At 44.1% G+C, this 23,466-nt stretch overlaps 2 protein-coding genes across 2 annotated transcripts in view; one reads left to right on the top strand and one right to left on the bottom strand.

Moving 5' to 3' along the window:
• Window positions 1-11,249, top strand: part of PCP4L1 (Purkinje cell protein 4 like 1) — a 32,152-nt gene extending 20,903 nt beyond the window's left edge. The window contains exons 2-3 of the mRNA XM_072114585.1: window positions 4,568-4,625; window positions 10,272-11,249. Of these exons, the coding sequence (XP_071970686.1) occupies window positions 4,568-4,625; window positions 10,272-10,408 (195 nt within the window). The 3' untranslated portion in view covers window positions 10,409-11,249. The remainder of the gene's footprint in view (window positions 1-4,567; window positions 4,626-10,271) is intronic.
• A 628-nt stretch (window positions 11,250-11,877) lies between these two features.
• MPZ (myelin protein zero) lies at window positions 11,878-23,335 on the bottom strand. Its single transcript, XM_072114580.1, is given in 6 exon segments — window positions 11,878-13,881; window positions 19,247-19,304; window positions 19,382-19,517; window positions 19,603-19,816; window positions 21,888-22,054; window positions 22,767-23,335. Coding segments are annotated over 6 exon segments (924 nt in total). The 5' UTR covers window positions 22,834-23,335; the 3' UTR covers window positions 11,878-13,599.
• Window positions 23,336-23,466: the final 131 nt, after the last annotated feature.

Raw genomic sequence — 23,466 nt, 5'->3', positions numbered from 1 at the left:
GTTTTGTAAGTTAAGTATGTAAGGAGTCCCACTTTAAGTGATCCTGATGTACGTAGTCTGCCCTGGTGCACACAAGGTTAATGCTGAGTAATGATATATAGAGGACACGGCCCGGCACCAATGGTGACACTTATAGAGCAGGTTATTAACGATCCTGTATATCACTAATGGCTCAAATGTCTTCCCGAAAATATGTATCTGTATCTGGTAACACTGCAGCGGGAGGTGACGAGGCTACACAAGAACAGCTTCTTAAAGGGATATCCCCATACACAGCAGTATCATTCAGAGGATATCCCCATACACAGCGGTATCATACAGAGGATATCCTCATACACAGCACTACCATACAGAGGATATGCCCATACACAGCACTACCATACAGAGGATATGCCCATACACAGCACTATCATACAGAGGATATCCTCATACACAGCACTATCATACAGAGGATATCCTCATACACAGTACTACCATACAGAGGATATGCCCATACACAGCAGTATCATACAGAGGATATCCCCATACACAGCAGTATCATACAGAGGATATCCCCATACACAGGACTATCATACAGAGGATATCCCCATACACAGCACTATCATACAGAGGATATCCTCATACACAGCACTACCATACAGAGGATATGCCCATACACAGCAGTATCATACAGAGGATATGCCCATACACAGCAGTATCATACAGAGGATATCCCCATACACAGCAGTATCATACAGAGGATATCCTCATACACAGAACTATCATACAGAGGATATGCCCATACACAGCACTATCATACAGAGGATATCCTCATACCCAGCACTATCATACAGAGGATATCCTCATACCCAGCACTATCATACAGAGGATATGCCCATACACAGCAGTATCATACAGAGGATATCCCCATACACAGCAGTATCATACAGAGGATATCCCCATACACAGCAGTATCATACAGAGGATATCCTCATACACAGCACTACCATACAGAGGATATCCTCATACCCAGCACTATCATTCAGAGGATATCCTCATACCCAGCACTATCATTCAGAGGATATCCTCATACCCAGCACTATCATACAGAGGATATGCCCATACACAGCAGTATCATACAGAGGATATCCCCATACACAGCAGTATCATACAGAGGATATCCCCATACACAGCAGTATCATACAGAGGATATCCCCATACACAGCAGTATCATACAGAGGATATCCTCATACACAGCACTACCATACAGAGGATATGCCCATACACAGCAGTATCATTCAGAGGATATCCCCATGCACAGCGGTATCATACAGAGGATATCCTCATACACAGCACTACCATACGGAGGATATGCCCATACACAGCAGTATCATTCAGAGGATATCCCCATACACAGCGGTATCATACAGAGGATCTCCTCATACACAGCACTACCATACGGAGGATATGCCCATACACAGCAGTATCATTCAGAGGATATCCCCATACACAGCGGTATCATACAGAGGATATCCTCATACACAGCACTACCATACAGAGGATATGCCCATACACAGCAGTATCATACAGAGGATATCCCCATACACTGCGGTATCATACAGAGGATATCCTCATACACAGCACTACCATACGGAGGATATGCCCATACACAGCAGTATCATTCAGAGGATATCCCCATACACAGCGGTATCATACAGAGGATATGCCCATACACAGCACTACCATACAGAGGATATCCTCATACACAGCAGTATCATACAGAGGATATGCCCATACACAGCAGTATCATACAGAGGATATCCCCATACACAGCAGTATCATACAGAGGATATCCCCATGCACATCAGTATCATACAGAGGCTATCCTTATACACAGCACTATCATAGAGAGAATATCCCCATGCACAGCTGTATCATACAGATGATATCCTCATACCCAACACTATCATACAGAGGATATCCTCATGCACAGCACTATCATACAGAGGATATCCTTATACTCAGCAGTATCATACAGAGGATATCCCCATACACAGCACTATCATACAGAGGATATCCCCATACACAGCACTATCATACAGAGGATATCCCCATACACAGCACTATGATACAGAGGATACCCTCATACACAGCACTATCATACAGAGGATACCATCATACACAGCACTATCATACAGAGGATATCCTCATACACAGCACTATCATGCAGAGGATATCCTCATACACAGCACTATCATACAGAGGATATCCCCATACACAGGACTATCATACAGAGGATATCCTCATGTGCAGCACTATCATACAGAGGATATCCCCATACACAGCACTATCATACAGAGGATATCCCCATACACAGCACTATCATACAGAGTATATCCTCATGCACAGCACTATCATACAGAGGATATCCTCATGCACAGCACTATCATACAGAGGATATCCCCATACACAGCACTATCATACAGAGGATATCCCCATACACAGCACTATCATACAGAGGATATCCCCATACACAGCACTATCATACAGAGTATATCCTCATGCACAGCACTATCATACAGAGGATATCCTCATGCACAGCACTATCATACAGAGGATATCCCCATGCACAGCACTATCATACAGGGGATATCCTCATACACAGCACTATCATACAGAGGATATCCTCATACACAGCACTATCATGCAGAGGATATCCCCATACACAGCACTATCATACAGAGGATATCCCCATACACAGCACTATCATACAGAGGATATCCCCATACACAGCACTATCATACAGGGGATATCCCCATACACAGCACTATCATACAGGGGATATCCTCATACACAGCACTATCATACAGAGGATATCCTCATACACAGCACTATCATACAGAGGATATCCCCATACACAGCACTATCATACAGAGGATATCCCCATACACAGCACTATCATACAGAGGATATCCCCATACACAGCACCATCATACAGAGGATATCCCCATACACAGCACCATCATACAGAGGATATCCCCATACACAGCACTATCATACAGAGGATATCCCCATACACAGGACTATCATACAGAGGATATCCTCATGCACAGCACTATCATACAGAGGATATCCCCATACACAGCACTATCATACATAGGATATCCCCATACACAGCACTATCATACATAGGATATCCCCATACACAGGACTATCATACAGAGGATATCCTCATGCACAGCACTATCATACAGAGGATATCCCCATGCACAGCACTATCATACAGAGGATATCCCCATACACAGCACTATCATACAGAGGATATGCCCATACACAGCACTATCATACAGAGGATATCCCCATACACAGCACTATCATACAGAGGATATCCTCATGCACAGCACTATCATACAGAGTATATCCTCATGCACAGCACTATCATACAGAGGATATGCCCATACACAGGACTATCATACAGCGGATATCCCCATACACAGGACTATCATACAGAGGATATCCCCATACACAGCACTATCATACAGAGGATATCCCCATACACAGCACTATCATACAGGGGATATCCTCATACACAGCACTATCATACAGGGGATATCCTCATACACAGCACTATCATACAGGGGATATCCCCATACACAGCACTATCATACAGGGGATATCCCCATACACAGCACTATCATACAGGGGATATCCCCATACACAGCACTATCATACAGTGGATATCCCCATACACAGCACTATCATACAGGGGATATCCCCATACACAGCACTATCATACAGGGGATATCCCCATACACAGCACTATCATACAGGGGATATCCCCATACACAGCACTATCATACAGGGGATATCCCCATACACAGCACTATCATACAGGGGATATCCCCATACACAGCACTATCATACAGGGGATATCCCCATACACAGCACTATCATACAGGGGATATCCCCATACACAGCACTATCATACAGGGGATATCCCCATACACAGCACTATCATACAGAGGATATCCCCATACACAGCACTATCATACAGAGGATATCCCCATACACAGCACTATCATACAGAGGATATCCCCATACACAGCACTATCATACAGAGGATATCCCCATACACAGCACTATCATACAGAGGATATCCCCATACACCAGCAATGATGTATAATAATTTGGCGCCTTGGAGCAGTGAGCCCCAGGTCTTGTTCCATCATGTAGATAATATTTCGGCAGGAGACGAGCGCCGGGGACCCTCAGAGCCACAACACGTGTTCCTGGCACATCCCACCCGGGAGATGTCTCATCGGGCCCCGCGGACCCCCCGCTAATCCTCATGTATGAGCCCCTGTCATCTGTGATGATAATTATAATATAACCAGAAGCATCTGTCACATCGCGGCCTCTGATCTGTTACATCATGTCTACAGGAAAATGTCCTCCATCCCAGAAAGTACAGAAAGCGTCACCACAGCCTGAGCACGTATATAGCATACACCCCCGATACTGCATGTACTGGGGGGCTACAGGGGATGCACTATCACACCCCAATATAACTATCACATCTCTCCTCCAGCTAAGAGCCAACAGCGACCTCCCATCATCCAACCCAGCCGCCCACAATGAGGAGAAGGGTGAGTGTTATGGTGTGATTATATTCCTGTACATAGGGGGCAGTATTATAGTAGTTATATTCTTGTACATAGGAGGCAGTATTATAGTAGTTTTATTCTTGTACATAGGGGGCAGTATTATAGTAGTTATATTCTTGTACATAGGGAGCAGTATTATAGTAGTTATATTCTTGTACATAGGGGGCAGTATTATAGTAGTTATATTCTTGTACATAGGGGGCAGTATTATAGTAGTTATATTCCTGTACATAGGGGGCAGTATTATAGTAGTTATATTCTTGTACATAGGGGGCAGTATTATAGGAGTTATATTCCTGTACATAGGGGGCAGTATTATAGGAGTTATATTCTTGTACATAGGGGCAGTATTATAGTAGTTATATTCTTGTACATAGGGGGCAGTATTATAGTAGTTATATTCTTGTACATAGGGGCAGTATTATAGTAGTTATATTCTTGTACATAGGGGGCAGTATTATAGTAGTTATATTCTTGTACATAGGGGCAGTATTATAGTAGTTATATTCTTGTACATAGGAGGCAGTATTATAGTAGTTATATTCCTGTACATAGGGGGCAGTATTATAGTAGTTATATTCCTGTACATAGGGGGCAGTATTATAGTAGTTATATTCCTGTACATAGGGGGCAGTATTATAGTAGTTATATTCCTGTACATAGGGGCCAGTATTATAGTAGTTATATTCCTGTACATAGGGGGCGGTATTATAGTAGTTATATTCTTGTACATAGGGGGCGGTATTATAGTAGTTCTTGTACATAGGGGGCAGTATTATAGTAGTTATATTCTTGTACATAGGGGGCAGTATTATAGTAGTTATATTCCTGTACATAGGAGGCAGTATTATAGTAGTTATATTCCTGTACATAGGGGGCAGTATTATAGTAGTTATATTCCTGTACATAGGGGGCAGTATTATAGTAGTTATATTCCTGTACATAGGGGGCAGTATTATAGTAGTTATATTCCTGTACATAGGGGGCAGTATTATAGTAGTTATATTCCTGTACATAGGGGGCAGTATTATAGTAGTTATATTCTTGTACATAGGGGGCAGTATTATAGTAGTTATATTCTTGTACATAGGGGACAGTATTATAGTAGTTATATTCTTGTACATAGGGGGCAGTATTATAGTAGTTATATTCCTGTACATAGGGGGCAGTATTATAGTAGTTATATTCCTGTACATAGGGGACAGTATTATAGTAGTTATATTCCTGTACATAGGAGCAGTATTATAGTAGTTATATTCTTGTACATAGGGGGCAGTATTATAGTAGTTATATTCTTGTACATAGGGGGCAGTATTATAGTAGTTATATTCTTGTACATAGGGGACAGTATTATAGTAGTTATATTCTTGTACATAGGGGGCAGTATTATAGTAGTTATATTCCTGTACATGGGGGGCAGTATTATAGTAGTTATATTCTTGTACATAGGGGGCAGTATTATAGTAGTTATATTCTTGTACATAGGGGACAGTATTATAGTAGTTATATTCTTGTACATAGGGGGCAGTATTATAGTAGTTATATTCCTGTACATGGGGGGCAGTATTATAGTAGTTATATTCTTGTACATAGGGGGCAGTATTATAGTAGTTATAGTCTTGTACATAAGGGGCAGTATTATAGTAGTTATATTCTTGTACATAGGGGGCAGTATTATAGTAGTTATATTCTTGTACATAGGGGGCAGTATTATAGTAGTTATATTCTTGTACATACTGGGCAGTATTATAGTAGTTATATTCTTGTACATAGGGGGCAGTATTATAGTAGTTATATTCCTGTACATAGTGGGCAGTATTATAGTAGTTATATTCCTGTACATAGGGGGCAGTATTATAGTAGTTATATTCTTGTACATAGGGGGCAGTATTATAGTAGTTATATTCTTGTACATAGGGGACAGTATTATAGTAGTTATATTCTTGTACATAGGGGGCAGTATTATAGTAGTTATATTCCTGTACATAGGGGGCAGTATTATAGTAGTTATATTATTGTACATAGGGGGCAGTATTATAGTAGTTATATTCCTGTACATAGGGGGCAGTATTATAGTAGTTATATTCCTGTACATAGGGGGCAGTATTATAGTAGTTATATTCCTGTACATAGGGGGCAGTATTATAGCAGTTATATTCTTGTACATAGGGGGCAGTATTATAGCAGTTATATTCTTGTACATAGGAGGCAGTATTATAGTAGTTATATTCCTGTACATAGGGGGCAGTATTATAGTAGTTATATTCCTGTACATAGGAGGCAGTATTATAGTAGTTATATTCTTGTACATAGGAGGCAGTATTATAGTAGTTATATTCCTGTACATAGGGGGCAGTATTATAGTAGTTATATTCCTGTACATAGGGGGCAGTATTATAGTAGTTATATTCTTGTACATAGGAGCAGTATTATAGTAGTTATATTCTTGTACATAGGGGGCAGTATTATAGTAGTTATATTCTTGTACATAGGGGGCAGTATTATAGTAGTTATATTCTTGTACATAGGGGGCAGTATTATAGTAGTTATTTTCCTGTACATAGGGGGCAGTATTATAGTAGTTATAGTCTTGTACATAGGGGGCAGTATTATAGTAGTTATATTCTTGTACATAGGGGGCAGTATTATAGTAGTTATATTCCTGTACATAGGGGGCAGTATTATAGTAGTTATATTCTTGTACATAGGGGGCAGTATTATAGTAGTTATATTCCTGTACATAGGGGGCAGTATTATAGTAGTTATATTCTTGTACATAGGAGCAGTATTATAGTAGTTATATTCTTGTACATAGGGGGCAGTATTATAGTAGTTATATTCTTGTACATAGGGGGCAGTATTATAGCAGTTATATTCTTGTACATAGGGGGCAGTATTATAGTAGTTATATTCTTGTACATAGGGGGCAGTATTATAGTAGTTATATTCTTGTACATAGGGGGCAGTATTATAGTAGTTATATTCCTGTACATAGGGGGCAGTATTATAGTAGTTATATTCTTGTACATAGGGGGCAGTATTATAGTAGTTATATTCCTGTACATAGGGGGCAGTATTATAGCAGTTATATTCTTGTACATAGGGGGCGGTATTATAGTAGTTATATTCCTGTACATAGGGGGCAGTATTATAGTAGTTATTTTCCTGTACATAGGGGGCAGTATTATAGTAGTTATAGTCTTGTACATAGGGGGCAGTATTATAGTAGTTATATTCTTGTACATAGGGGGCAGTATTATAGTAGTTATATTCCTGTACATAGGGGGCAGTATTATAGTAGTTATATTCTTGTACATAGGGGGCAGTATTATAGTAGTTATATTCCTGTACATAGGGGGCAGTATTATAGTAGTTATATTCCTGTACATAGGGGGCAGTATTATAGTAGTTATATTCTTGTACATAGGGGGCAGTATTATAGTAGTTATATTCCTGTACATGGGGGGCAGTATTATAGTAGTTATATTCTTGTACATAGGGGGCAGTATTATAGTAGTTATATTCTTGTACATAGGAGGCAGTATTATAGTAGTTATATTCCTGTACATAGGGGGCAGTATTATAGTAGTTATATTCCTGTACATAGGGGGCAGTATTATAGTAGTTATATTCCTGTACATAGGGGGCAGTATTATAGTAGTTATATTCCTGTACATAGGGGGCAGTATTACAGTAGTTATATTCTTGTACATAGGGGGCAGTATTATAGTAGTTATATTCTTGTACATAGGGGGCAGTATTATAGTAGTTATATTCCTGTACATAGGGGGCAGTATTATAGTAGTTATATTCTTGTACATAGGGGCAGTATTATAGTAGTTATATTCTTGTACATAGGGGGCAGTATTATAGTAGTTATATTCTTGTACATAGGGAGCAGTATTATAGTAGTTATATTCTTGTACATAGGGGGCAGTATTATAGTAGTTATATTCTTGTACATAGGGGCTGTATTATAGTAGTTATATTCTTGTACATAGGGGGGCAGTATTATAGTAGTTATATTCCTGTACATAGGGGGCAGTATTATAGTAGTTATATTCTTGTACATAGGGGGCAGTATTATACTAGTTATATTCCTGTACATAGGGGGCAGTATTATAGTAGTTATATTCTTGTACATAGGGGGCAGTATTATAGTAGTTATATTCTTGTACATAGGGGGCACTATTATAGTAGTTATATTCTTGTACATAGGGGGCAGTATTATAGTAGTTATATTCTTGTACATAGGGGGCAGTATTATAGAAGTTATATTCCTGTACATAGGGGGCAGTATTATAGTAGTTATATTCCTGTACATAGGGAGCAGTATTATAGTAGTTATATTCTTGTACATAGGGGGCAGTATTATAGTAGTTATATTCCTGTACATAGGGGGCAGTATTATAGTAGTTATATTTTTGTACATAGGGGGCAGTATTATAGTAGTTATATTCCTGTACATAGGGGGCAGTATTATAGTAGTTATATTCTTGTACATAGGGGGCAGTATTATAGTAGTTATATTCCTGTACATAGGGGGCAGTATTATAGTAGTTATATTCTTGTACATAGGGGGCAGTATTATAGTAGGTATATTCTTGTACATAGGGGGCAGTATTATAGTAGTTATATTCCTGTACATAGGGGGCAGTATTATAGTAGTTATATTCCTGTACATAGGGAGCAGTATTATAGTAGTTATATTCTTGTACATAGGGGGCAGTATTATAGTAGTTATATTTCTGTACATAGGGGGCAGTATTATAGTAGTTATATTCTTGTACATAGGGGGCAGTATTATAGTAGTTATATTCCTGTACATAGGGGGCAGTATAATAGTAGTTATATTCTTGTACATAGGGGGCAGTATTATAGTAGTTATATTCTTGTACATAAGGGGCAGTATTATAGTAGTTATATTCTTGTACATAGGGGGCAGTATTATAGTAGTTATATTCTTGTACATAGGGGGCAGTAATATAGTAGTTATATTCCTGTACATAGGGGGCAGTATTATAGTAGTTATATTCTTGTACATAGGGGGCAGTATTATAGTAGTTATATTCTTGTACATAGGGGGCAGTATTATAGTAGTTATATTCTTGTACATAGGGGGCAGTATTATAGTAGTTATATTCCTATACATAGGGGGCAGTATTATAGTAGTTATATTCCTGTACATAGGGGGCAGTATTATAGTAGTTATATTCTTGTACATAGGGGGCAGTATTATAGTAGTTATATTCCTGTACATAGGGGGCAGTATTATAGTAGTTATATTCCTGTACATAGGGGGCAGTATTATAGTAGTTATATCCCTGTACATAGGGGGCAGTATTATAGTAGTTATATTCCTGTACATAGGGGGCAGTATTATAGTAGTTATATTCTTGTACATAGGGGGCAGTATTATAGTAGTTATATTCCTGTACATAGGGGGCAGTATTATAGTAGTTATATTCCTGTACATAGGGGGCAGTATTATAGTAGTTATATTCTTGTACATAGGGGGCAGTATTATAGTAGGTATATTCTTGTACATAGGGGGCAGTATTATAGTAGTTATATTCCTGTACATAGGGGGCAGTATTATTTTCATGGTCCTTTCTGATATCACCACAGATAAAGCTGGGAACTCGGAGAAGGTGGAGGAAGAAATTGACATTGACCTGAACGCTCCGGAGACAGAGAAGGCGGCTTTGGCCATTCAGAACAAGTTTCGCCGGTTTCAGAAGAGGAAGCAGGACCCCAGCCCATGATGATGTCCCCTCCGTCCTCTTCAGCTGATTCTGCACTTCCTTCTCTATAAGAGACGAGCCGGATGAAAAATGGGGCATTATATCTAGAGTCCCCCCAACACCCTCCTCCCCCTCCTCCTTAATTTATAATGAATGACCCTCGGGCGGAGACCCCCGGGCCGGTGTGTGCGTCCTCTCCTCGGTGTAGTCCATCTGATAGATGAGAGACTTTTGTACGTATGATATGAAGGTGACATTGGGCAGAGCTGTCATGGCGGCTGCGCTCCTGTCTCCAGGCCTGTGTGTAGACAGTTTTGGGGTCCCCATTTATATCAAGGCATGCTCCCCTTATCTTATTCTGCACATGTCACCATGGACCACCCAATAATCTGATCACCCATTGATCCATGTGGCAGCACTGTAGGTGCCCAGGTTGCCCCTTGCACTGTGTTTAGGACGCTGCAGCTTTGTGCTACAGTATTGCAGGAAGGTGCAGTGATCTCTTATCCCTATAGGGGGCACTGTGATAGTCGCTGGTAGAACTCTGCTGACATCTAGTGGCTGTTTATGCACCTGCAGAAATTTTTCAGAAGTTCTCATCCGTGTATATAGAAATACTTCATATATACTCCATTACCCGCTGACAAACTACAACTCCCATCATTCCCTGACAGCCCACCGCCATACACCGTCCTGCAGCCCCAGTTTTTCAACAATGACCAAGGGGCACCCCAAAGGTTACTTCTCATCCTTGGCCACCTCTCACATCGTCAGACCCTAATATGGGCTCTTATAGGAAACCACAGTTTTGGAATATTTTAGCATGTTTAATTAATAAAATTTATGGAAAATTAAAAAAGAAGCGGCATTTGTTTCTCAAAATCTTTTGCAGATCTCCAGAGGAGTAATAATCTGCAGGATATATCATTGTCTATCAGGAAGAAGAGGAGCGATGCTCTGCAGAATACATCACTATGTATCAGGAGGTAGAGGAGCAATGCTCTGCAGGATGTATCACTATGTATAAGGAGGTAGAGGAGTGATGCTCTGCAGGATATCTCACTATGTATCAGGAGGTAAAGGAGCAATGCTCTGCAGGATATATCACTGTGTATTAGGAAGTAGAGAAGCGATGCTCTGCAGGATATATCACTATGTATCAGGTGGTAGAGGAGCGATGCTCTGCAGGAGATATCACTATGTATCAGGAGGTAGGGGAGCGATGCTCTGCAGGATATATCACTATGTATCAGGAGGTAGAGAAGCGATGCTCTGCAGGATATATCACTATGTATCAGGAGGTAGGGGAGCAATGCTCTGCAGATCTGATAAGAGGTCAGTGGTGTAATAATTTGCAGGTGTCAGTATGTAGGAGGCGCGATGCTGTGCAGATCTCTGTAGAGGTCAGAGGTGTAATAATCTGCAGGAGTCGGTATGTAGGAGGCGCGATGCTCTGCAGAGCAGGCAGTAATGAGGCAGGAGTCCGCTGGTGATTTCCAGTGTCAGTTTATTAATGGTCCCGGTGTCTGTGGTTTTGTACAGGGGGTCACATATTTACACACATGTTCACACACGTATATATCGCTCAGACGTGGCCATCACTGCTGCACATTGGGGAGACGCCCGAGGTCCCAGGATGCTTTGCTGCCCCCCGGTGACCTCGCTGATTGTCAAGTCAGGTCTGTACGCTGAGAATAGGCTTCATGACACATCACGACAACTCCGAAAAATACCAAAAAATAATACAAAAAACACAGAGGCACAAGAGAAAAAGCTCCGGGGCGCAGGAGACTTCATTCTGGATCAGTTTCCTGCCACAGAAATGGAGGATGATGCAGCACCATGGAGGGCGATCGAAACGCAGAGAACTCACGACACACCCTAGGGGCGGGGTCAATGCTGGCCTCATAGTCTGAGGTATACGGTAACCATCAGGTGCCCTGGAGGGGGAGGAACCGTGATAGGCCTATAGTATGATATATACGGTAACAGGTATGACACCTGCCCTGAAGTGGGAGGGACAATGATCAGCTTATATTCTAAGATATATGGTAACAGGTATCCCCCTGTGAGGTGTCCTAGAAGGTAAGTGTCTGTGATGGGCTTATAGTCTGATATATACGGTAACAGGTATCACACTGTCAGGTGCCTTGGAGGGTAAGTGTCCATGATGGTCTTATAGTCTGGTATATACGGTAACAGCTATCACACTGTCAGGTGCCCTGGAGGGTAAGTGTCCGTGATGGGCTTATAGTCTGGTATATACGGTAACAGGTATCACACTGTCAGGTGCCCTGGAGGGTAAGTGTCCGTGATGGGCTTATAGTCTGGTATATATGGTAACAAGTGCTACAATGTTAAATGCTCTAGAATTCATTTACTAAAGTTAGTTCTAAATCTGATACTTACGGTAAGAAGCATCACACTGTCAGGTGCCCTGGAGGATGATGCTGGGCTTATATTCTAATATATATGACAATGGGTATCATCCAGTCTGATGTGCGACACCCCATGTTTTTGGTAAGGAGTGATGCTGCCTTTATATTTTGGTATTTACAGTATTAAAAACTAAGTCTATAATCTGGTATATACGGTAACACCAGTACTGGGCATATAATCTAGTATTTACGGTATGATCAACCTAGCAGATGCCCATTGGGCCCATATTCTGGGATTTACGGTACCGGGTGTTAATGCCTTCCATTGATCCCCACTGGACGTTGCACTTGGCCGATGCAGCAGCCGTGGGGTTAACGGAAGCCATTAACGCCTTAATCCCCCCTGTCCGCCTTAGACGGGAGAGAAGGGGTTAAAGCTGTAGAAACATCGCCCTGGAGAGAGGCGGGAGGGCGATACTTGTACACAGGCCTGAGAGGCGCAGGGGGGCGGCTCACTCTCAGGTCAGACCATGATGTTATCACCAAGTCTCACCTGATTGGCCGAGTTTCCCAGAGCCATCCCCCGAGGAACCGAAAAACTCAGTTGGTAGCCCAGTGGGCCGGTGGCTGGGGAGAGTTTGCATTGCACGGCATTGCGCCCCCTAGGGTGATGAGTTGGTGCCCCCAGTGGGCAGGGAGGAGTCCCGATTTATTCTTGGTTTCCCGCAGGAAAGGTACAACACATGATGGTTTACACATAGAGGTTATTATTAGCCGCAATGCGGGGGTCCAAGGGGCGGGGCATGACCCCTAGGGGCCCCCGCCGCTCTCGGATTACGAGTCACTTCTGATTAGATTCTTGAGGGCGTTCTTCAGGCTGCTCTTGCTGGGAGACCTGACGGTGGTCCGGTGGGGCTGGTCCCCGTCCTCATCCCCCCGTAGCTCCATCTCGATGGTATAGACCACCTTGGAGCTGCGGGGGGACTCCGCCCTCTCTGTACCTTCCCTGCCCGCTAATTGCTATTTCCGCTCCTTGCGGGAGTCGCCCAGGCCTTTGGGTTTCTTGTCACTGGATTTGAAGCTCCGGGATTGGTCAAGCATGGAGAGAAGTGGCGCCTGTGGGGAGGAGAGGGGAGGTGTTAACTCTAGTCACAGCCAAAGCTGCATCCAGACTGCAAGCTTACATCTCCCTGCTAACAGCTGACTGAAGAGTGAACATTAATGTGACTGGAGCATAAGAGAGTATTAGTAATGTAATAGCTCTGGATGTGACTGGAGTATAAGATGCTGTAGCTCTGGATGTGACTGGAGTATAAGATGCTGTAGCTCTGGATGTGACTGGAGTATAAGATGCTGTAGCTCTGGATGTGACTGGAGTATAAGATGCTGTGGCTCTGGATGTGACTGGAGTATAAGATGCTGTAGATCTGGACGTGACTGGAGTATGAGATGTTATAGCTCTGGATCTGACTGGAGTATAAGATGGTGTAGCTCTGGATGTGACTGGAGTATAAAAACCTGTGGCTCTGGATGTGACTGAGTATAAGATGCTGTGGCTTTCGATGTGACTGGAGTATAATATGCTGTAGATCTGGACGTGACTGGAGTATGAAATGTTATAGCTCTGGATGGTACTGGAGTATAAGATGCTGTAGCTCTGGATGTGACTGGAGTATAAGATGCTGTAGCTCTGGATGTGACTGGAGTATGAGATGCTGTAGCTCTGGATGTGACTGGAGTATAAGATGCTGTAACTCAGGATGGGACTGGAGTATAAGATGCTGTGGCTCTGGATGGGACTGGAGTATGAGATGTTATAGCTCTAAATGGGACTGGAGTATGAGATGTTGTAGCTCTGGATGGGACTGGAGTATAAGGTGCTGTAGCTCTGGATGTGACTGGACTATAAGATGCTGTAGCTCTGGATGGGACTGGAGTATAAGATGCTGTAGCTCTGGATGGGACTGGAGTATATGATGCAGTGGCTCTAGATGGGACTAGAGTATGAGATGTTATAGATCTGGATGGGACTGGAGTATAAGATGCTGTAGCTCTGGATGTGACTGGACTAGAAGATGCTGTAGCTCTGGATGGGACTGGACTATAAGATGCTGTGGCTCTGGATGGGACTGGCGTATGAGATGTTATAGCTCTGGATGTAACTGGAGTATGAGATGTTATAGATCTGGATGGGACTGGAGTATAAGATGCTGTAGCTCTGGATGGGACTGGAGTATAAGATGCTGTAGCTCTGGATGGGACTGGAGTATAAGATGCTGTAGCTCTGGATGGGACTGGAGTATAAGATGCTGTGGCTCTGGATGGGACTGGACTAGAAGATGCTGTAACTCTGGATGGGACTGGACTATAAGATGCTGTGGCTCTGGATGGGACTGGCGTATGAGATGTTATAGCTCTGGATGTAACTGGAATATGAGATGTTATAGCTCTGGATGGGACTGGAGTATAAGATGCTGTGGCTCTGGATGGGACTGGACTAGAAGATGCTGTAACTCTGGATGGGACTGGACTATAAGATGCTGTGGCTCTGGATGGGACTGGCGTATGAGATGTTATAGCTCTGGATGTAACTGGAATATGAGATGTTATAGCTCTGGATGGGACTGGAGTATAAGATGCTGTAGCTCTGGATGGGACTGGAGTATAAGATGTGGTATCTCTGGATGTGACTGGAGTATAAGTTGCTGTAGCTCTGGATGGGACTGGAGTATAAGATGCTGTAGCTCTGGATGTGACTGGAGTATAAGATGTTATAGCTCTGGATGGGACTGGAGTATGAGATGTTATAGCTCTAAATGGGACTGGAGTATGAGATGTTATAGCTCTAAATGGGACTGGAGTATGAGATGTTGCAGCTCTGGATGGGACTGGAGTAAAAGATGCTGTGGCTCTGGATGGGACTGGAGTATAAGATGCTGTAGCTCTGGATGGGACTGTAGTATGAGATGTGGTAGCTCTGGATGTGACTGGAGTATAAGATGCTGTAGCTCTGGATGGGACTGGAGTATAAGATGCTGTAGCTCTGGATGTGACTGGAGTATAAGATGCTGTAGCTCTGGATGGGACTGGAGTATAAGATGCTGTAGCTCTGGATGGGACTGGAGTATAAGATGCTGTGGCTCTGGATGGGACTGGAGTATGAGTTGTTATAGATCTGGATGGGACTGGAGTATGAGATGTTATAGCTCTGGATGTAACTGGAGTATGAGATGTTATAGCTCTGGAAGTAACTGGAGTATAAGATGCAGTAGCTCTGGATGGGACTGGAGTATATGATGCAGTGGCTCTAGATGGGACTAGAGTATGAGATGTTATAGATCTGGATGGGACTGGAGTATAAGATGCTGTAGCTCTGGATGTGACTGGACTAGAAGATGCTGTAGCTCTGGATGGGACTGGACTATAAGATGCTGTGGCTCTGGATGGGACTGGCGTATGAGATGTTATAGCTCTGGATGTAACTGGAGTATGAGATGTTATAGATCTGGATGGGACTGGAGTATAAGATGCTGTAGCTCTGGATGGGACTGGAGTATAAGATGCTGTAGCTCTGGATGGGACTGGAGTATAAGATGCTGTAGCTCTGGATGTGACTGGAGTATAAGATGCTGTAGCTCTGGATGGGACTGGAGTATAAGATGCTGTAGCTCTGGATGGGACTGGAGTATAAGATGCTGTGGCTCTGGATGGGACTGGAGTATGAGTTGTTATAGATCTGGATGGGACTGGAGTATGAGATGTTATAGCTCTGGATGTAACTGGAGTATGAGATGTTATAGCTCTGGAAGTAACTGGAGTATAAGATGCAGTAGCTCTGGATGGGACTGGAGTATATGATGCAGTGGCTCTAGATGGGACTAGAGTATGAGATGTTATAGATCTGGATGGGACTGGAGTATAAGATGCTGTAGCTCTGGATGTGACTGGACTAGAAGATGCTGTAGCTCTGGATGGGACTGGACTATAAGATGCTGTGGCTCTGGATGGGACTGGCGTATGAGATGTTATAGCTCTGGATGTAACTGGAGTATGAGATGTTATAGATCTGGATGGGACTGGAGTATAAGATGCTGTAGCTCTGGATGGGACTGGAGTATAAGATGCTGTAGCTCTGGATGGGACTGGAGTATAAGATGCTGTAGCTCTGGATGGGACTGGAGTATAAGATGCCTTAGCTCTGGATGGGACTGGAGTATAAGATGCTGTGGCTCTGGATGGGACTGGACTAGAAGATGCTGTAACTCTGGATGGGACTGGACTATAAGATGCTGTGGCTCTGGATGGGACTGGCGTATGAGATGTTATAGCTCTGGATGTAACTGGAGTATGAGATGTTATAGCTCTGGATGGGACTGGAGTATAAGATGCTGTGGCTCTGGATGGGACTGGACTAGAAGATGCTGTAACTCTGGATGGGACTGGACTATAAGATGCTGTGGCTCTGGATGGGACTGGCGTATGAGATGTTATAGCTCTGGATGTAACTGGAATATGAGATGTTATAGCTCTGGATGGGACTGGAGTATAAGATGCTGTAGCTCTGGATGGGACTGGAGTATAAGATGTGGTATGTCTGGATGTGACTGGAGTATAAGTTGCTGTAGCTCTGGATGGGACTGGAGTATAAGATGCTGTAGCTCTGGATGTGACTGGAGTATAAGATGTTATAGCTCTGGATGGGACTGGAGTATGAGATGTTATAGCTCTAAATGGGACTGGAGTATGAGATGTTATAGCTCTAAATGGGACTGGAGTATGAGATGTTGCAGCTCTGGATGGGACTGGAGTAAAAGATGCTGTGGCTCTGGATGGGACTGGAGTATAAGATGCTGTAGCTCTGGATGGGACTGGAGTATGAGATGTGGTAGCTCTGGATGTGACTGGAGTATAAGATGCTGTAGCTCTGGATGGGACTGGAGTATAAGATGCTGTAGCTCTGGATGTGACTGGAGTATAAGATGCTGTAGCTCTGGATGGGACTGGAGTATAAGATGCTGTAGCTCTGGATGGGACTGGAGTATAAGATGCTGTGGCTCTGGATGGGACTGGAGTATGAGTTGTTATAGATCTGGATGGGACTGGAGTATGAGATGTTATAGCTCTGGATGTAACTGGAGTATGAGATGTTATAGCTCTGGATGTAACTGGAGTATGAGATGTGGTATCTCTGGATGGGACTGGAGTATAAGATGTGGTATCTCTGGATGTGACTGGAGTATAAGTTGCTGTAGCTCTGGATGGGACTGGAGTATAAGATGCTGTAGCTCTGGATGTGACTGGAGTATAAGATGTTATAGCTCTGGATGGGACTGGAGTATGATATGTTATAGCTCTAAATGGGACTGGAGTATGAGATGTTATAGCTCTAAATGGGACTGGAGTATGAGATGTTGCAGCTCTGGATGGGACTGGAGTAAAAGATGCTGTGGCTCTGGATGGGACTGGAGTATAAGATGCTGTAGCTCTGGATGGGACTGGAGTATAAGATGCTGTAGCTCTGGATGTGACTGGAGTATAAGATGCTGTAGCTCTGGATGGGACTGGAGTATAAGATGCTGTAGCTCTGGATGGGACTGGAGTATAAGATGCTGTGGCTCTGGATGGGACTGGAGTATGAGTTGTTATAGATCTGGATGGGACTGGAGTATGAGATGTTATAGCTCTGGATGTAACTGGAGTATGAGATGTTATAGCTCTGGATGTAACTGGAGTATGAGATGTTATAGCTCTGGATGTAACTGGAGTATGAGATGTTATAGCTCTGGATGTGACTGGAGTATGAGATGTTATAGCTCTGGATGTGACTGGAGTATGAGATGTTATAGCTCTGGATGTGACTGGAGTATAAGATGCTGTAGCTCTGGATGTGACTGGAGTATAAGATGCTGTAGCTCTGGATGTGACTGGAGTATAAGATGTGGTAGCTCTGGATGTGACTGGAGTATAAGTTGCTGTAGCTCTGGATGTGACTGGAGTATAAGATGTAGCTCTGGATTTGCCTGGATATAAGACATGATGCAGTTGAGTGTGACTGGAGTATAAGATACTGTAGCTCTGGATGTGACTGGAGTATAAGATGTTGTAGCTTTGGATGTGACTGGAGTATAAGTTGCTGTAGCTCTGGATGTGACTGGAGTATAAGATGTAACTTTTGATGTTGCTGTAGTATGAGGCATGCTGTAGCTGTGGATGTGACTGGATTATAAGATGTAGCTTTGTATGTGACTGGAGTATAAGACATGATGCAGGGTTGGATGTGACTGGAGTATAAGATGTATCTTTGGATGTGACTTGCGTATAAGATTCAGCTATGGTTGTGACTGGAGTATAAGACACGATGCAGCTCTGGATGTGACACAAGTATAAGACATGATGCAGTGTTGGATGTGACTGGAGTATAAGATATTGCAGCTCTAGATGTGAATGGAGTAGAAGTACATACAGGTCACTTGGTACTCACCTGTCTGCCACTTTTTAACCCTTTGGATAGTTTGTGTAGTTTTCCTCTTTCGAGAGCACTGGAATGAGAGGACAGTGAGGTCAGTGATTGCAGGGGGAGCTCCTCAGGTAAGTGCTTGTGTTGGTCGTTACCTACCTGAGCTCCCTCTGTACCCGGATCTGTCTCCTCAGCCAGCAGTAACGTATGAGGTATGCCAGAATTGCCACAAGGATCACCAGCCCCAGCGCCGCGCCAATGATGATCCCCAGCACCAGACCAGCACGGACTGGCCCTGCAGGGGAGGAGCTTGTATTAGTGACAGGCGGGGCTAGCGGATAGAGACATCCCCTGAGGATCGGGCATTTGTGGAGGCTCACCTTTGTCATAGACCAGCAGGTGCACGTAGGACGACTTCCCCACCACATCCGGGGGGTTCTTCACATCACAGGTGAAGGTCCCGTTATCCGCATACTCCAGGTTATGGATGACGATGGAGCCGTCCTTACTGCGAGGATGCCCCACCCACTGTATCCGATCCTTAAAGATCCCCGTGTCATCGATCACCGCCTGACCCTTCGTGTAGTGGAAGATCTGCAGGGGGGATACAAGACCGGCTATTACTCTCTGTTATCAGCCAGGGCACAGGATACAATCTATTACTCTTTGTTATCAGCCAAGGCACAGAATACAATCTATTACTCTCTGTTATCAGCCATGACACCCCGGGGAGAGGAGACTGTACTGGGGGATACAATCTATTACTCTCTGTTATCAGCCATTACACCCCGGGGAGAGGAGACTGTACAGGGGGGATACAATCTATTACTCTCTGTTATCAGCCATTACATCCCGGGGAGAGGAGACTGTACAGGGGGGGATACAATCTATTACTCTCTGTTATCAGCCATTACACCCCGGGGAGAGGAGACTGTAAAGGGGGGGATACAATCTATTACTCTCTGCTATCAGCCATTACATCCCGGGGAGAGGAGACTGTACAGGGGGATACAATCTATTACTCTCTGTTATCAGCCATTACATCCCGGGGAGAGGAGACTGTACAGGGGGATACAATCTATTACTCTCTGTTATCAGCCATTACATCCCGGGGAGAGGAGACTGTACTGGGGGGGATACAATCTATTACTCTCTGTTATCAGCCATTACATCCCGGGGAGAGAAGACTGTACAGGAGGGATACAATCTATTACTCTCTGTTATCAGCCATTACATCCCGGGGAGAGGAGACGGTACAGGGGGATACAATCTATTACTCTCTGTTATCAGCCATTACATCCCGGGGAGAGGAGACTGTACAGGGGGGATACAATCTATTACTCTCTGTTATCAGCCATTACACCCCGGGGAGAGGAGACTGTACAGGGGGGATACAATCTATTACTCTCTGTTATCAGCCATTACATCCCGGGGAGAGGAGACTGTACAGGGGGGGGGATACAATCTATTACTCTCTGTTATCAGCCATTACATCCCGGGGAGAGGAGACTGTACAGGGGGGATACAATCTATTACTCTCTGTTATCAGCCATTACATCCCGGGGAGAGGAGACTGTACAGGGGGGGGGGGGTAGAATCTATTACTCTCTGTTATCAGCCATTACACCCCGGGGAGAGGAGACTGTACAGGGGGGATACAATCTATTACTCTCTGTTATCAGCCATTACATCCCGGGGAGAGGAGACTGTACAGGGGGGGATACAATCTATTACTCTCTGTTATCAGCCATTACATCCCGGGGAGAGGAGACTGTACAGGAGGGGGGTACAATCTATTACTCTCTGTTATCAGCCATTACATCCCGGGGAGAGGAGACTGTACAGGGGGGGATACAATCTATTACTCTCTGTTATCAGCCATTACATCCTGGGGAGAGGAGACTGTACAGGGGGATACAATCTATTACTCTCTGTTATCAGCCATTACACCCCGGGGAGAGGAGACTGTACAGGGGGATACAATCTATTACTCTCTGTTATCAGCCATTACATCCCGGGGAGAGGAGACTGTACAGGGGGGGGGGATACAATCTATTACTCTCTGTTATCAGCCATTACATCCCCGGGAGAGGAGACTGTACAGGGGGGGGGATACAATCTATTACTCTCTGTTATCAGCCATTACATCCCGGGGAGAGGAGACTGTACAGGGGGATACAATCTATTACTCTCTGTTATCAGCCATTACATCCCGGGGAGAGGAGACTGTACAGGGGGGATACAATCTATTACTCTCTGTTATCAGCCATTACATCCTGGGGAGAGGAGACTGTACAGGTGGGATACAATATATTACTCTCTGTTATCAGCCATTACACCCCGGGGAGAGGAGACTGTACAGGGGGGATACAATCTATTACTCTCTGTTATCAGCTATTACATCCCGGGGAGAGGAGACTGTACAGGGGGATACAGTCTATTACTCTCTGCTATCAGCCATTACATCCCGGGGAGAGGAGACTGTACAGGGGGGATACAATCTATTACTCTCTGTTATCAGCTATTACATCCTGGGGAGAGGAGACTGTACAGGGGGGGATACAATCTATTACTCTCTGTTATCAGCCATTACATCCCGGGGGAGGAGACTGTACAGGGGGATACAATCTATTACTCTCTGTTATCAGGCTGAGGTTCCTCTTACCGAGTAGGTGCTCCTGCTGTTGTCGGGCTGGTAGTGCCAGGTGACGGAGATGTCGTCTGAGATCCACTCGCTGGACCAGAAGGTGCAGGACAGATGGATCCGGGAGCCTATGGTGCCGTGTACCTCCCGGTCAGTGTAGACCTCTATGGCCAGGGAGGGGGAGAAGGCTGCGGGGACACACAGTTATGTCACAGGAGGATCCTCTTATATAATATTTCTGATTCATAAAACAAATTTTCCCACAAAAAAAATTTGTGATTTTGTAAAAAACTTAAAAACTCATCATATGCACAAAAACCACCAGCAGGACGACTTCTATGTGTCCTCACACTGCTGCGCCCTTAGTCTCTGCATTTCACTGCTGTGCGTCCCCTCTGCTCTGCTGTAACTGATAACAGGTTTCAGGCCGAATACTACAGCAGTGACTAAGGGCAGGGGAAAGGGGCGGAGAAACAGAAAGAACAGAGCACAGCAGTGTGAGGATACAATGTACAGTACTGGAATATAAATCTATACATCACAGTCCTGCTGCTACTAACAACATACACAAAGGTCTGATTACACATCTCTCCAGGGACAATACATAACACTGGCTGTAGGGAGCACAGAACGCAGCAGTGTGAGGATAGGTCCCAATGTACAGTCCAGGAATACAAATCCTTATATCACAGTCCTGCTGCTACCAACAAGGTAAAGGTCTGATTACACATCTGTACGGTGACAATACATAATACTGGCTGCACAGAGCACAGCAGTGTGAGCATACACCAGCTTCACCTGACAGGCACAGCTGGAGTCACATAACAAGAAATACATGGGAAAAACAAGCAGCAGCCACAGAGATGCCCCGACCTCCCGACCAATCACAGAGAGACTTACAGAGAGCTGAGAGCACTACAAGGCCCAGCAGGCAGCATGGTGTCCGGGGGAAGCGAAGCGATTCCATTGGCCGACCAGAACCCCAGAAACCCTCAGCTGTGGAGTCAGGAGGGAGACACAGAGGCACCGTATATACCCCTGAGGGTGGGAGGAGGCCGGCCAATCACAGGAGAGGGGAGCAGAGCCCGGGCAGAGGGGGCGCGGGGGCTACTGCATCTATTATAAGGGGAGGGACACACTGTATCTAATCCCATCATGTGTGATACTGCTGAGCTGTGTATCTAATCCTCTCCTGTGTGATACGGTCTGCTGAGCTGTGTATCTAATCCTATCCTGTGTGATACTGCTGAGCTGTGTATCTAATCCTATGATGTGTGATACTGTGAGCTGTGTATCTAATCCTCTCCTGTGTGATACTGCTGAGCTGTGTATCTAATCCTCTCCTGTGTGATACTGCTGAGCTGTGTATCTAATCCCATCATGTGTGATACTGCTGAGCTGTGTATCTAATCCTCTCCTGTGTGATACTGCTGAGCTGTGTATCTAATCCTCTCCTGTGTGATACTGCTGAGCTGTGTATCTAATCCTCTCCTGTGTGATACTGTCTGCTGAGCTGTGTATCTAATCCCATCCTGTGTGATACTGTCTGCTGAGCTGTGTATCTAATCCTATCCTGTGTGATACTGTCTGCTGAGCTGTG

This window comes from Engystomops pustulosus, chromosome 7 (genome assembly GCF_040894005.1).
Source record: "Engystomops pustulosus chromosome 7, aEngPut4.maternal, whole genome shotgun sequence".
Taxonomy (NCBI): Eukaryota; Metazoa; Chordata; class Amphibia; order Anura; family Leptodactylidae; genus Engystomops; species Engystomops pustulosus.
The sequence above is the reverse complement of the archived record's forward strand: the minus strand, read 5'-3'. Positions and strand labels throughout refer to the sequence as shown.